Below are 12151 nucleotides of genomic sequence, written 5' to 3'. Positions count from 1 at the left end.
TTTAAAAACAGTTACGCTTCTTTTACTTCTTTATGCTAACTAAAGCTTAAAAAAGATACTTTTCCATATCTCTATTCCAAGTTTCATAAAGATTGTTTAAGCATAACTATAGGTATGATCACTCTGGTATGTAAAGTTAAACGTAGCGGTTATATACTCTGTGGTGTAGTAACTCATAGATCATAACTCAATCGCAATGGTACTACTTTTTGAGTTTGACAACTAAAAGGTCGGAGCGGATTGATTTGGTCCATTTGTTGTCGGCTTCGATATTCAAGTGACAATTTTTCGTCGGCATCGTTTATTTGAATCGTAACAAATAACAATTTGAAAGTCATAATAATGTCGTACAATAAATGTATGTTAAAATGTCATGTGTAATTACTTTTATAGACTAAAGTTGCTATTTAAAATAATATCAATTTTCAGTTTTATGCTTAATATTTATTTTCATTCGTTGTTTCCTTATAATACAGATGGGACACGCAATTCTAGCCGCTACAATTTCCCGCGATCATTTGTGCCAGGAGGAGAGGTGAGGGCAATTATACTGCAGTTACATTATTTTACGTCTTCAATTACCGTGAATAATTTACTATATATTATCACAGCTATATGACGAGCTGCTAGATACCCCTGGCGCTGGCCTAAAGTCACAAGTTACTCACTAACTGTGCCAAGCCGTTACATGTCCTTAAGCAAATATTGTATGAGTTGTGTTGACTTGAAAGTTACCCATCTCTTACTATATCTGACTTACCAATGGCGCTGCTTACAAGCGATGTTTGTGTTTTTTATGTATTTAAGAACAGCCTATGGTGTGCATGCCTGGACTCGGTGTAAGCCTCTTAGAGAGTGACTAAAGACTGAGAAATCATTATGGTCACGAAGAAGCAGTTTCGTGAACGTACCGAGTTCTCTAGACTTAATTAGTCAGTAAGCTGATCTGGATTCCTAATATGTGAAGACCTTCTGGAATTGTAACTAACTATTACACTACTGATAGGTTTGATTGAATTTATATGATGATACAGTTTTAGTTGGTTTAGATCATAAAAGGAATGTGGTGAAACATGGCTATCGTGCACTCATTTTTACGTTATGGAAGGTGTGTGAATGTTTCCAAACTATATTGCTTAGTGTTCAATTAATTTCTTGCAAATGTTTATTATCATAATGGAGCCTATAACATGGTCCAGTGAGAGGATAGGTATATGTGTTAGTGTGTGTTTATGTGAATGTGAGTGCACATAGCCAACTCAGCTAACTGATGCCAGTTGAACTCGGGAAGACCGCAAGGCAACTATGGCAACCACATGGGACTGCCGCAACAGATTCCGAATGTTCAGTACAATAAGCCCGTAAGTACAATTTTATATTTAATAATGATTAATATCAACACTCCTCTTAGCTTAATTATGGTTTCCTTCATCAGTTTAACTAATTAATTATGTTAACAAAGGTCAAGTTTATACTAATTTATTGATAAGATAGAATTAATTGTTAACAAGAATTATTTGTAGTGCATAATAAGCTAGAGAAATTCTCAAATTGCATGAAATATGTATATCTAATTTTTGTTTATCTTTATTCCATTTTCTATTGGATATGGTATGTATTATATTTCATATAGACAGCATTGTCTTGTCATTTTTTAATTAATTTTATTTACTGCCAATAAAAATTTGTGTAGACAAATTGTGAGACGTTTTTGCATTTGTAGTAGTGTAAAAAGAACTTACTAAATTATGACTGTTTGTGTTAGCTACGTCCGCACTAGCTGCCTCGAATATGTACTATAAGAGAATTATGTACTGTGTTCCGCCGTACTGTTTATTATTCTTTTCTTATAATTAGTTCATAATAAAATGTATGGGGGATACGAAAAAAAAGTGTCACAGTGAAAATGAATGCTATAATGACATTAGCTGAGTAAAAATTTAGTGCCATATAACTGTATAGGAATAGAGAAATGTTTGTCTATTATTGAAGGTGCTATTGAAATTTGAGTGCAAAGATGAGGTTTTAGTAGATACAATATCAGAAATAATTATCATTATAATAAATGATTTATCAGATGAAAGCGAGGATGAGGATGACTGAGGGCTTTTCTAATTTATCTATATGTTGACAGTGTACTACTACAAACGCTATAACAACATTTAAACTTATTCGGCTATATATGTTTACTGTAAAAAATGTGAAGTTATAGAATGTTGAAGGTGTATAATTTTTTTCCTTTCAGCCACCACTGAGTCAGACCTTCAACAAAGCGAATACAGCATCACTTCCTGCACCTGCACCAGTAAGTAGTCCTCTCACCTTGTAATTATGAAATGTACACGATTTAAATTTTAATATAATATTATATTACTTAAATAAATTAGACATCACTTAATATATCTGATAGACATATAAGGGGACAGTGTTAAATAGTAATAAGTATGTATGCTCTTGTTTTTTTTTATAATGTTGTGTTGGTATGTGGACAGATGGGCCACCTCATGGTATTCCATGCATTGCCAATGCATTAACCTTTAGAATTAAAATGCTGTATCACTTGTGTATGTACTTACACTGCTTTTCTAACCCTTCCTAACACAACCACACAATACTAAGTATTACTTTTTGGTGGTAAGATGTATGATGAGTGGGTGGTATCAATATGGGCTTGAAAAAAACTCTACTACTTTCATTAATACTGTTCATGTATTTGTATGCTTTATATATTTTTTTTATTTGCTTAGCCGCAGCAACAGCAGCAGCAGCAGCAGCAGCAACAGCAACAGCAGCCACCACAGCAGAAGGAGCAGGATACTGAGACAAATCCTGTGGCAATGGATACGACTGCTGGAGATGGTTCTCCTACCCGACCGCCCTGGATGAAGTCCAAGCTACAAGGTGGTGAGTATAAAATTCACTCTGATGGTTTCTGTAGTAACCAACAAAGTATATTTATAAGAATAGTAAATAATACCAGTAGAACTGATCCTCTTTCGTTCCAGATGCATTCAAGTTCACGATAATGGCCTGCTATGTGTTTTTCTAACAAAATCAGCGCTTACCTGTATATATTATACATATGTACTTTCACAAAATACACAGTTACAATTCAGTATTATTTTAAATTTTTTTTTTTTTAGTAGTAGTAGAAAAAAAATTTTTTTTTTTCTATAAATTCTGCTGATGGTACAGACTCAACGAGACGCTATTTTAATTTGTCTATAGTGAAGAAGATTTCGAACAAGGAACGTCGCAGGCGTCAGAACGAGAACCTGCGCCGCCTGCTGACGCCCAAGAACGCACTCATGGTACTCAACGAGATAATGCCCGGGGAACAAGTTGCCAGTGTAAGTGTTCAGCGGGAGGGGAGAGAGACGATAAACTGGTCAAAACCCATAGTATACAAAAACCGTTGTTCACACAATAACAATGTGATACGGGTTTTATTGTCATAATTACAGTCTTTGATTAATGTGATAAATTCTTCGAAATTAAATTGATATTTCGTCTCTACATTTATATGTTTACGTGAAAAATATGCTGATAATTTTCAGAACAGTGAAAATGACTGACGAAAGGCTTTTAGTCAATAAATTCATTGTTCCGATTAAGATCTAAAGGGTTGCCAGTTTGAAATTTCTCTCCTAAATAAATGGGAACAGTCACGGTACATGTATTGCATCTGCATCAGCTATTATATATGTTCCATTTTGAAGGACGGAAAGGAAAGGTGAGCTAGTGATTAGAGGTAAGGAGTGCTTAAAGTTCGAATGTCTATAGGTCAAGGTCATCTAGATAGAACGATTAGGCGAATCATGCGTTGACCTAACTAACTACAATAACAAAAAAACAAGTCAATGATGTCGGCAGGAAGTACACTAATCCTGTTTATGTCTCGAGCAGCAGTTCAAAGTGGAGGCGGTGCCCGGCGGCGCACAGTTCTACCGACCCAACGTGCACAGCTTCTGTGCTGACCTCACGCTGCACGGGAACAATTACAAGGGATACGGTACGTTTGTGTGAGCTTGGATCGGGGCGAGGAGGAAGTGTGGCGGCTGCAGAATCAAATCCATCTCGGAATCGGCGTAGACACTATTCGAGATCGTGTGGAGAATATTCGTCTATATGTCATCACATCACCAGCCGAAAGACGTCCACTGCTGGACAAAGGCCTCCCCCAAGGATTTCCAAGTTGGCCGATCTTGCGCTGCCCGCATCCAACGGCTTCCCGCGACTCGTTCTAAGTCGTCGGTCCACCTTGTAGGGGGCCTGCCCACGCTGCGTCTTCCGGTTCGTGGTCGCCACTCGAGAACCTTTCTGCCCCAGCGGCCGTCGGTTCTGCGAGCAATGTGCCCCGCCCACTGCCACTTCAATTTAGCAATTCTTCGGGCTATGTCGGTTACTTTGGTTCGCCTGCGGATTTCATCATTTCTGATTCGATCTCGCAGAGAAACTCCGAGCATAGCCCTCTCCATTGCCCTTTGAGTGACCTTGAGCTTTCTTATGAGGCCCATTGTGAGCGACCACGTCTATATGTAATAAAATGAAATATGTAGTAAAGTTGAAAGTGTTCCATGTGTGGCGCGCAGGCGAGAACAAGCTGTCGGCGCGCAACGCGGCGGCGGAGCAGGCCATCCGCGACCTCATGCTGCAGCGCATGGCGCGCCTGCTGGCCGACTCGCGCGACGGTATGCCGACCGCCTTCTGTTGACTTCGATTTTATTTGTGCCCCCTCTTATACACCATCTGACATGGCCTACATATACAATCCAAATATGCCTCATTTAGGAGGGGTTTTTTAGTATTTTTCATTTGAAATCGTCGGAATTGAATCTCCGGGAATATATATATATGTAATAATAAACGCAGGTACCGGCTCGAGCGCGGGCTCGGTGACGGGCTCGAGTACGGGGGGGGCGACGGGCGCCAAGGAGGGCGACGAGTCGCAGGAGGGGGACGGGGAGAGCGAGGAGGAGTCGCTGCCCATGATCCAGCTGGCGTCGTACGCGCTGCACAAGCTGTTCGCGGAGTGGGAGTACGAGGGCCACAAGGTGCCCAGCCTGCGGCCGGCGGGCGGCGCGGCGGACGGCGCGGCGGACGGCGCGGCGCCGGCGCGCGCGCTGCCGGCCGGCGCGGGCGCCATGCACCCGTGCATGCTGCTCACCTACATGCGCTCGCAGCTCGAGTACCGCGAGCTGCCGCCCGAGGGCGACCGCCAGCACAACCTCGTGTTCACGATGGCCATCGACGTCGACGGCGCCACCTACGTCGGCCGCGGTGAGTGCCGGCCGTCGGCGCCCCCGTGAGGTGTCCCGTGTCATTCTGAGCGACGTTTCCTCTGTTCCAGCTCAAAACAAGAAGGAGGCGCGGAAGTTGGCGGCGAAGGCGGCCTGCGAGGCGTTGTTCGACGTGAAGTTTGAAAATGTGTCCACCTAGACACTGAGTTTGTCTGCCTGAAACCAATCTGTAGAGTTAAGCGACGCGAGCGCCCAGTAGAGACGACTGACCGAGTCGAACGGTGGTAGTATTTCTTATAATGTGGACGGTGATTTTGTATCGGACATCCATTATGATAACGTATGGTGTGCTAATGCCATTTTCTAATTTGATGATTCAATAAATTAAAATTGATGGTTAAATTAGAAAATTAATCAATCGTTGGCTTGTTTCGCCACGTTTGACTATATGAACTACTACTACTACTACAACTTGAAAACATAATGCCATTAGTTGCTACAAAATTATATTTTATCAACCCTCTCCCCCAGTTGCAAACTTTACTGATTTTTCTTTTAAATGTGTAAAATGTATTTTGTCTTCATATCTAAGCGACGAACATCATTTAAAGGCGCCGCCCACATGTAATTAAAGTATTACGGCATTACAGATAAACTTTTCTTGGCGACTGTTTAGTTAATCATTGATTTCGCTCTTTCTATCATTATTGATTTGTCATTTGAAAGAAGCAGCTTTGATTAACTAATAACTCAATAAACGACGTTTATAAGTCCTTATAACCTTAGTTTTTAAGTCTACATCAGTAGGTTAATTCATAGACATTTATTTTTTTTTAACATATACATGAGTGACATATGAATGACATATACATGAGTGACGTATATATGAGTCAGTGACATAGACAAAGAGGAGAAATAGTAAATCTAAGAATATTATAATAGTTTTGACAAAATTAAAGGTTTAAGAAGCTAATCATCATTCATTTTTTGCGAGAACTTATTTTGCAGTTTTTAATTGTTACGTAATTGAATTTTAACAAAAAAAACATACATGTAATTACATTCTACGCAATTTAAGTTGAGCGGTCTGAAAGTAGGCTCTCCGAGATATGAGACATTAAGGTCAATCGGCTATTCAAGTAATAGCACTAATTTGGTGGTCGGGCTTAATGTTTGTGGTATTAAGTGTGGGTGAATTTTCTTATACTGCAAGCATCTGACCGGTCAACATATATCGCGCGTGTTGTAATATCAATTGGCTATCAATTGATATAGATTATAATCAAGTTTTTCTCCATATTAATGTACATGTGAGACGATAAATTTCTTTTCATAACACACTGTTTTAAGAAGATAATTTGTGGTTTCTCTAAACTGCTATTCAGCGGTTGATTAGTAAGGATATCTTCCTACCTCCCAATGATAGCTCCACTACAGGAGATTTATATACAATATATTTTTTGTATACAAATAGCGTTATATATACTTATAAAGTACACGCACTCGCAAGAGTTTTACAGCATTATATAATTATTCACTCATTAATCATTTACAGGTAAATATGTTAATAAATTTAATTTTAGCAAGATGGTTATTTTGTATGAAATCAAATTGAAAAATTGACGGATTAACTTTAACGTGAGGCAGATTAACAATATACATTTTTGTATGTATATTAAAAAAAATATATTTTATTCAAGAAAACAAATCCAAAGAATATCGAATCATTTACTGGTTTAAATGTAAAGCTACCGTTTTGGAATGTAGATTCTACCGAGGCGAACCGGGAGAACTCAGTAGTAACTCGTTTTAATTAATTAAGTATGTTATTTATATACAATTAAATCTAAATATCCTGCAAGAGTATCAAGGAATACTATCTCGTATTTTTTTTACAATAAGATTTTATTGTTTCAATTGGCAACGCTAAATCAAAAAGAAGTTTCATTATAGAAACGAATACAAACGATTGGTTATAAAAACAATAATCTATAATTTTGTCTTATATATTCCATTTGAAGCCAAAAAGTTTTACCGAAAACTCCCAAGGAGTGAATCCTTCCGCAGTTGACAAAGAATTTATCCGAAATACAAAGTAAAAATATGTTAGAATTATATATAATATTTCAAGCAATATGATATATCATTTCTTATGTAAATTCATTATATACGTAATTTATAATTCTTATTTACGTAATTTTTTTTTGTAGACTGTTGCATCTTTTTTCATCATCAATGAAAAACAATAGATATTGTTACCTTTACTTTTTTAAACGCCGGTTAATGTCAGATTCAATAATTTGGCTTTAATCTGTATTGGTCGGTGGCAGCCGTAGACAGAGAAAATAATAGACCAAGGAGCCGTGAAACCGCGATTGAGACAGAGATAGTTTGTCAATGTGTGCGTATAATGCTGTAGTAACATAGTAACTGCATTCCCTGTTTTGGGAAATAAATTATTTATAGGATTTAATTAAAACAAAACGAGGTTATTAAATTTTACTTTTTTATATTTATTATACATTTTTTTAATTAAAATATTTTTTTTGTTTTCCATCTACACCCAAAAACCGTGGCATTGTTTGTTTTTGTTTCTGTTATCAATAGTACTTCAGCATCTTTATATGGACTGGTATTGGATTACCATTCTCCTCAGATGTTGAAATCTAAAACGCTCAATTAAATTATTAATAAAGAATGGTTGCCATATATATCTCTATGTTCACCTCTTGATTCTGAATGTAATAATATTATTATATATATATATCCTAATATTCTTTCTCCTATTTATAATTTCCTAATATATATATATATATATATAATATATATATATATATAATTTAATAATATTTAATATTTAATATATATATATATAATATATATATATATATATATATATATAATTTCCTAATATATATATATATATATATATATATATATATATATATATATATATATATATATATATATATATATATATTAGGAAATTATAAATAGGAGAAAGAATAAAATAACATATTTATATGTAACAAAGCACTTTAGGCTATTATTGGACTCTGTATTTATTTGTTTACATTGTCGACGAGTCGATATTTTTTATCAAAAATCGGGACTTTTTGAGCTGACGCTGGCATCTCATACATGATACATAATTATAGGTTATGAATGATTAAAACTGGAAAATTCTATTATCTTTAAGATTTAAATGCGATATAAGGTTCCGTCATGCTACGGCATAAATAATAATCACTGAGAAACTATACTTTGGAACAAAAACGTCGTACTAACGCGTGATAACACATGCCGGCAATTTTTTTCTTGCTATCGCTTTAACATGAAATAATACGACACTGCACCATTGTATAACCTTCGATATAGTATAACGATTCTCTCTGCCTTTTTATTGGATTAGAATCATTTTGTAACATAAAAATAAGCAAAAATTTAAGAATAAACACAATGATCGCACCAACTGTCAAGTTTGTTTCGCTACTTGAGTAGCCGACCTTGATAAAAATTCTATTTCTGTCTTAACCATTTGTAACGTAATTTTTGTTCTCTTGTGTAAGTGAGAAGGAAATCATCATTCTTTTAGTTTCTCTGTCTACGGTGGCAGCCGATGACAATATGATAATTTTAGTTCGATCAGCGTTACAGAAACGGGTTAGTTTTGTATGTGCAACCCAAAAATACAGCCTTATATTAAAATTAATCTATAAGCAATATTATTAATATAGTACATAATTGAACAAATTATATTGTGTTTTTTTATATATTTTTTCCCATTAGAGATCACTCGTCACATTACATATTATTACCCTATATTGTTGTGTTGCTGTTTGAATGGTGAGTGAGTCGGTAATTACACTATTTGAATTAGATACTTTCTAAATGATTCGCATGACCCTAAACCGTCACAAGAATACTGCCTATAGTTTGAAAGGGGTTATAGAGCAAAATAGCTAAGCCTTTATTTAATTCTGTAAGGGTTTAAACCATTCCAAAGTTAATGAAATGTAATCTACATTTTTCTAATTTATATTTCTAACGCTAGATTATTGAGACAATATATACATAGAAATGAGGTTTTTTTTTAAAGTATAGGTTGGCGGACGAGCATATGGCCCACCTAATGGTGAGTGGTCACCAACGCCCATAGACATTCCCGACATTGAAAGAAATTGTTAACCATCGCTTACATCGCCAATGCGCCACAATCTTTGGGAACTAAGATGTTGTCCCTTGTGCCTGTGTAATTAGACTGGCTCAAACAGGAACACAACAATAAGAAGTACTGCTGTTTTGCGGTAGAATATCTGATGAGTGGGTGGTACCTACGCAGACGGGCTTGCACAAAGCGCTACCACCAGTAAACGATTACGAGATAACGATAACTACCACGAGATATAACATCGAGGGAGATGTGTGAGGGATGCGCGAGTGAAATTTGAAATTTTTGGCTTTAAAATACATTGATGAATATTAATAAAACTATTAAGCTGGGCAATGCTAACAGTAACTCAGGCGGTGTCATGGTTACTAGAACGAAAACACATACCGACCGCTATATTTTTATTAACATTTCAAACATGTAACTTTAGTCAAAAAAACCTTATTAAAAAAATTTACATCTCGTATTGAAGTTGTGCGGATTTTAATTAAAAAATAATAACAAATCAACAGATAAAACTTAACAGATATTCAATAAATAATAGCAATTGAATTAAAACATTGTTAACGTAAAATTAAACTTATAAGTAGATATTTATCTTCAAGTTCACCCACTGACGAACGGAATGAACGTACAGTGTGACGCATGTGAAATATGGTTTATATGTTCTATGGTACAATATGATACAATACATTTTTCTAATCGTACTATAGACTATGTATTATACTAGAATATTTAGTCTATTGTACGATTAAAATTATACACAGAAGATAGACAACGAACTTCTATTATCTTTAAAGTTAAAAGTGACAAAGTTTATGAATGTCAGTTTGTTTTAAATTCAATCAATTCATATTTATCAATTTTATTAAGTGGTGGCCCGTTATGGGACACATTTTGCGAAATATGTTATATAGTATTTTTAATTTAATCAAAGAGTACCCCATAAGGGTATTTAAAATACAAATTAACTTAATCATTTTATGTACGCCTGCTATAAATAAGTTTATTATTTGCATGACAATGTTGGCATAAATGAGTACTGCATTATTTATTTATCTATACATATATTATTTGTATGTGTGATCTATTTGACATTAGCTTGTCGTCTATGTGTAACATACAAGATATCGACGATTTGATTCGTTCGCCTATCAAATATTTATCTTTGTAATAATTAGTTTCATCGTTTCAACATTTCCATTTATACAACATAAGTTATAAGTGTATAATATAACTAATACAAAATAAAAATAACAAATAAATACTTTGTGTAAGATTTTGAGTAAAAACTTTGAGTACAAACATCAAAGGTAATCTTAACTACAATACTTGTCAATTATTGGCACCTTATTGTACCTAAAATTTAAGTGCTAATGGACGCTAACGAGACGCTTAAATAAATAAATAATTTAGTAGATAATTAAGATTTAGAAAAATTGCTTCTAAACATGAAGCCTTTTTCTTTATGCATTTGTATTAATAAACCTCGTTACTAGAAGACAAAATATCAATGTAACGTACAGCGTTTATTCTATCAGCATAGGCACTAAGTACTATGATCGCAGAAGATCTGTCGAATTCGAACATTGGGATATTCCTTACTCACATTATTTCTGCGATTTTGTTTATCATTGTAATCTTCTAAAAAAAAATACAATAACTGTGTCAAATATTCATAATGTACGTAAGTCTTGCAATGTCGCCGTCATTAATATTCTCCGCTCTAGTTCATAAGGTGGACGTCGACGTGTTAAGTATACGCGAGATTAGGTTACAGTAGTCTGTAGCTCCACATGGAGAGCGGGCTCTGCAGCAGTGCGAGGTGTGGCGGCTCCTTACCTCCCACTAGCAACAAATGCAGCTGTCTCTCCCCATTTCTCGGCACGCTTCTCGCGCGTCTCTCGCCAAGGTCCTGGAGCTCTATGTCTCCGGGTCCTACACCGGAGTCTGGCGTCAGAGCCGAACCGAGCTTTCCGATGTCCGGCCCTAGATAATGAGGGTTGCTGAAGCCGGAGGACGCCCCGGAGACGCCGTTCACTCTCTCCGCGCTCGCGTAGTCCGATGTCGACAGCTCGGCCTCGTCCTCCGTCGCCAGCTCGGTGTTGACGACCGGACCCCTCTGGAACCGGACCGACGCCGACTTCGATATCGTGACGCCGGCCCTCGGCCGACTGCGCTCGAGCTCCGCCAGCTCCCGCCTCATGTCCTCCTCCTCCTCGGAGTCGAAGTACACGAGACGGGCCGCCTCGACCGGCGACAGCACCGGCGTCGGCAGCACCATGTCTGCGAAGTCCGGCACCGAAATTGGGTCGCGGGACACCTCGCAGCGAAGGGGCTCCTCGCGCGGGCTCTCACCGCCGTCGGCCGGCTGCCGCTCGTCGATGACGTATGCCGAGCGGGACTTGCTCAGCGACGAGCGCTCCGTACGCACCAGGCTCTCCGTGGAGTCGCGCCCACCGGCCAGCACGGTGTAGGAACAGCGCGCGGCGCGCCGGATGTGGAAGCTCGACAGCTTGGATATCTCGCGCAGGAAGCCGGCGGGCGCGGGCGCCGCGTGCGGGGCGGCGGCGCGCGGGGCGGCGGCGCGCGGGGCGGCGGCGCGCGGGGCGAGAGGCGCGCTGCGCACGCGGCCGGCCGCGCCGCCCACCAGCAGCGCGCGCCCGTCCACGCGCGCCGACGGCCACTTCACACTCTGCATTATACGCTCCCAGGTCTCCGTCGCTAAACGAAAACGCCC

At 38.1% G+C, this 12151-nt stretch overlaps 2 protein-coding genes across 6 annotated transcripts in view; one reads left to right on the top strand and one right to left on the bottom strand.

Moving 5' to 3' along the window:
- The first annotated feature begins 183 nt into the window (after positions 1 to 183).
- Positions 184 to 8009, top strand: LOC126773711 (double-stranded RNA-specific editase B2-like). Of its 4 annotated transcripts, none has more exons than XM_050494802.1 (10): positions 184 to 358; positions 477 to 535; positions 1278 to 1361; positions 2246 to 2305; positions 2766 to 2904; positions 3229 to 3350; positions 3907 to 4012; positions 4593 to 4691; positions 4873 to 5280; positions 5351 to 8009. In XM_050494802.1, exons 1-10 carry the CDS (start codon positions 343 to 345, stop codon positions 5437 to 5439), a joined length of 1182 nt encoding a protein of 393 aa, XP_050350759.1. In that variant the 5' UTR covers positions 184 to 342; the 3' UTR covers positions 5440 to 8009. The 4 variants fall into 4 exon arrangements, with proteins under 4 accessions (XP_050350759.1, XP_050350760.1, XP_050350758.1 ...); XM_050494801.1 differs by having other exon boundaries at positions 187 to 358; positions 2748 to 2904; XM_050494804.1 differs by having other exon boundaries at positions 278 to 358; positions 612 to 1361; positions 2748 to 2904.
- Positions 8010 to 9815: 1806 nt separating this feature from the next.
- LOC126773707 (uncharacterized) overlaps positions 9816 to 12151 on the bottom strand; it is a 29422-nt gene continuing 27086 nt past the window's right edge. For both annotated transcript variants that reach the window (XM_050494788.1, XM_050494790.1), the window contains exon 7: positions 9816 to 12135. In XM_050494788.1, coding sequence (XP_050350745.1) covers positions 11186 to 12135 — 950 coding nt within the window. In that variant the 3' untranslated portion in view covers positions 9816 to 11185. The remainder of the gene's footprint in view (positions 12136 to 12151) is intronic.

Source organism: Nymphalis io, chromosome 15, assembly GCF_905147045.1.
Source record: "Nymphalis io chromosome 15, ilAglIoxx1.1, whole genome shotgun sequence".
NCBI lineage: Eukaryota > Metazoa > Arthropoda > Insecta > Lepidoptera > Nymphalidae > Nymphalis > Nymphalis io.
Note: the sequence above shows the minus strand (reverse complement) of the source record. Positions and strands in the feature narration are given on the sequence as shown.

Coding starts and splice junctions, on each gene's coding strand:
- LOC126773711 (XM_050494801.1), top strand. Junction 536..1,277: donor CATTTGTGCCAGGAGGAGAG/GTGAGGGCAATT, acceptor AACTGATGCCAG/TTGAACTCGGGAAGACCGCA. Junction 3,351..3,906: donor CCGGGGAACAAGTTGCCAGT/GTAAGTGTTCAG, acceptor TGTCTCGAGCAG/CAGTTCAAAGTGGAGGCGGT.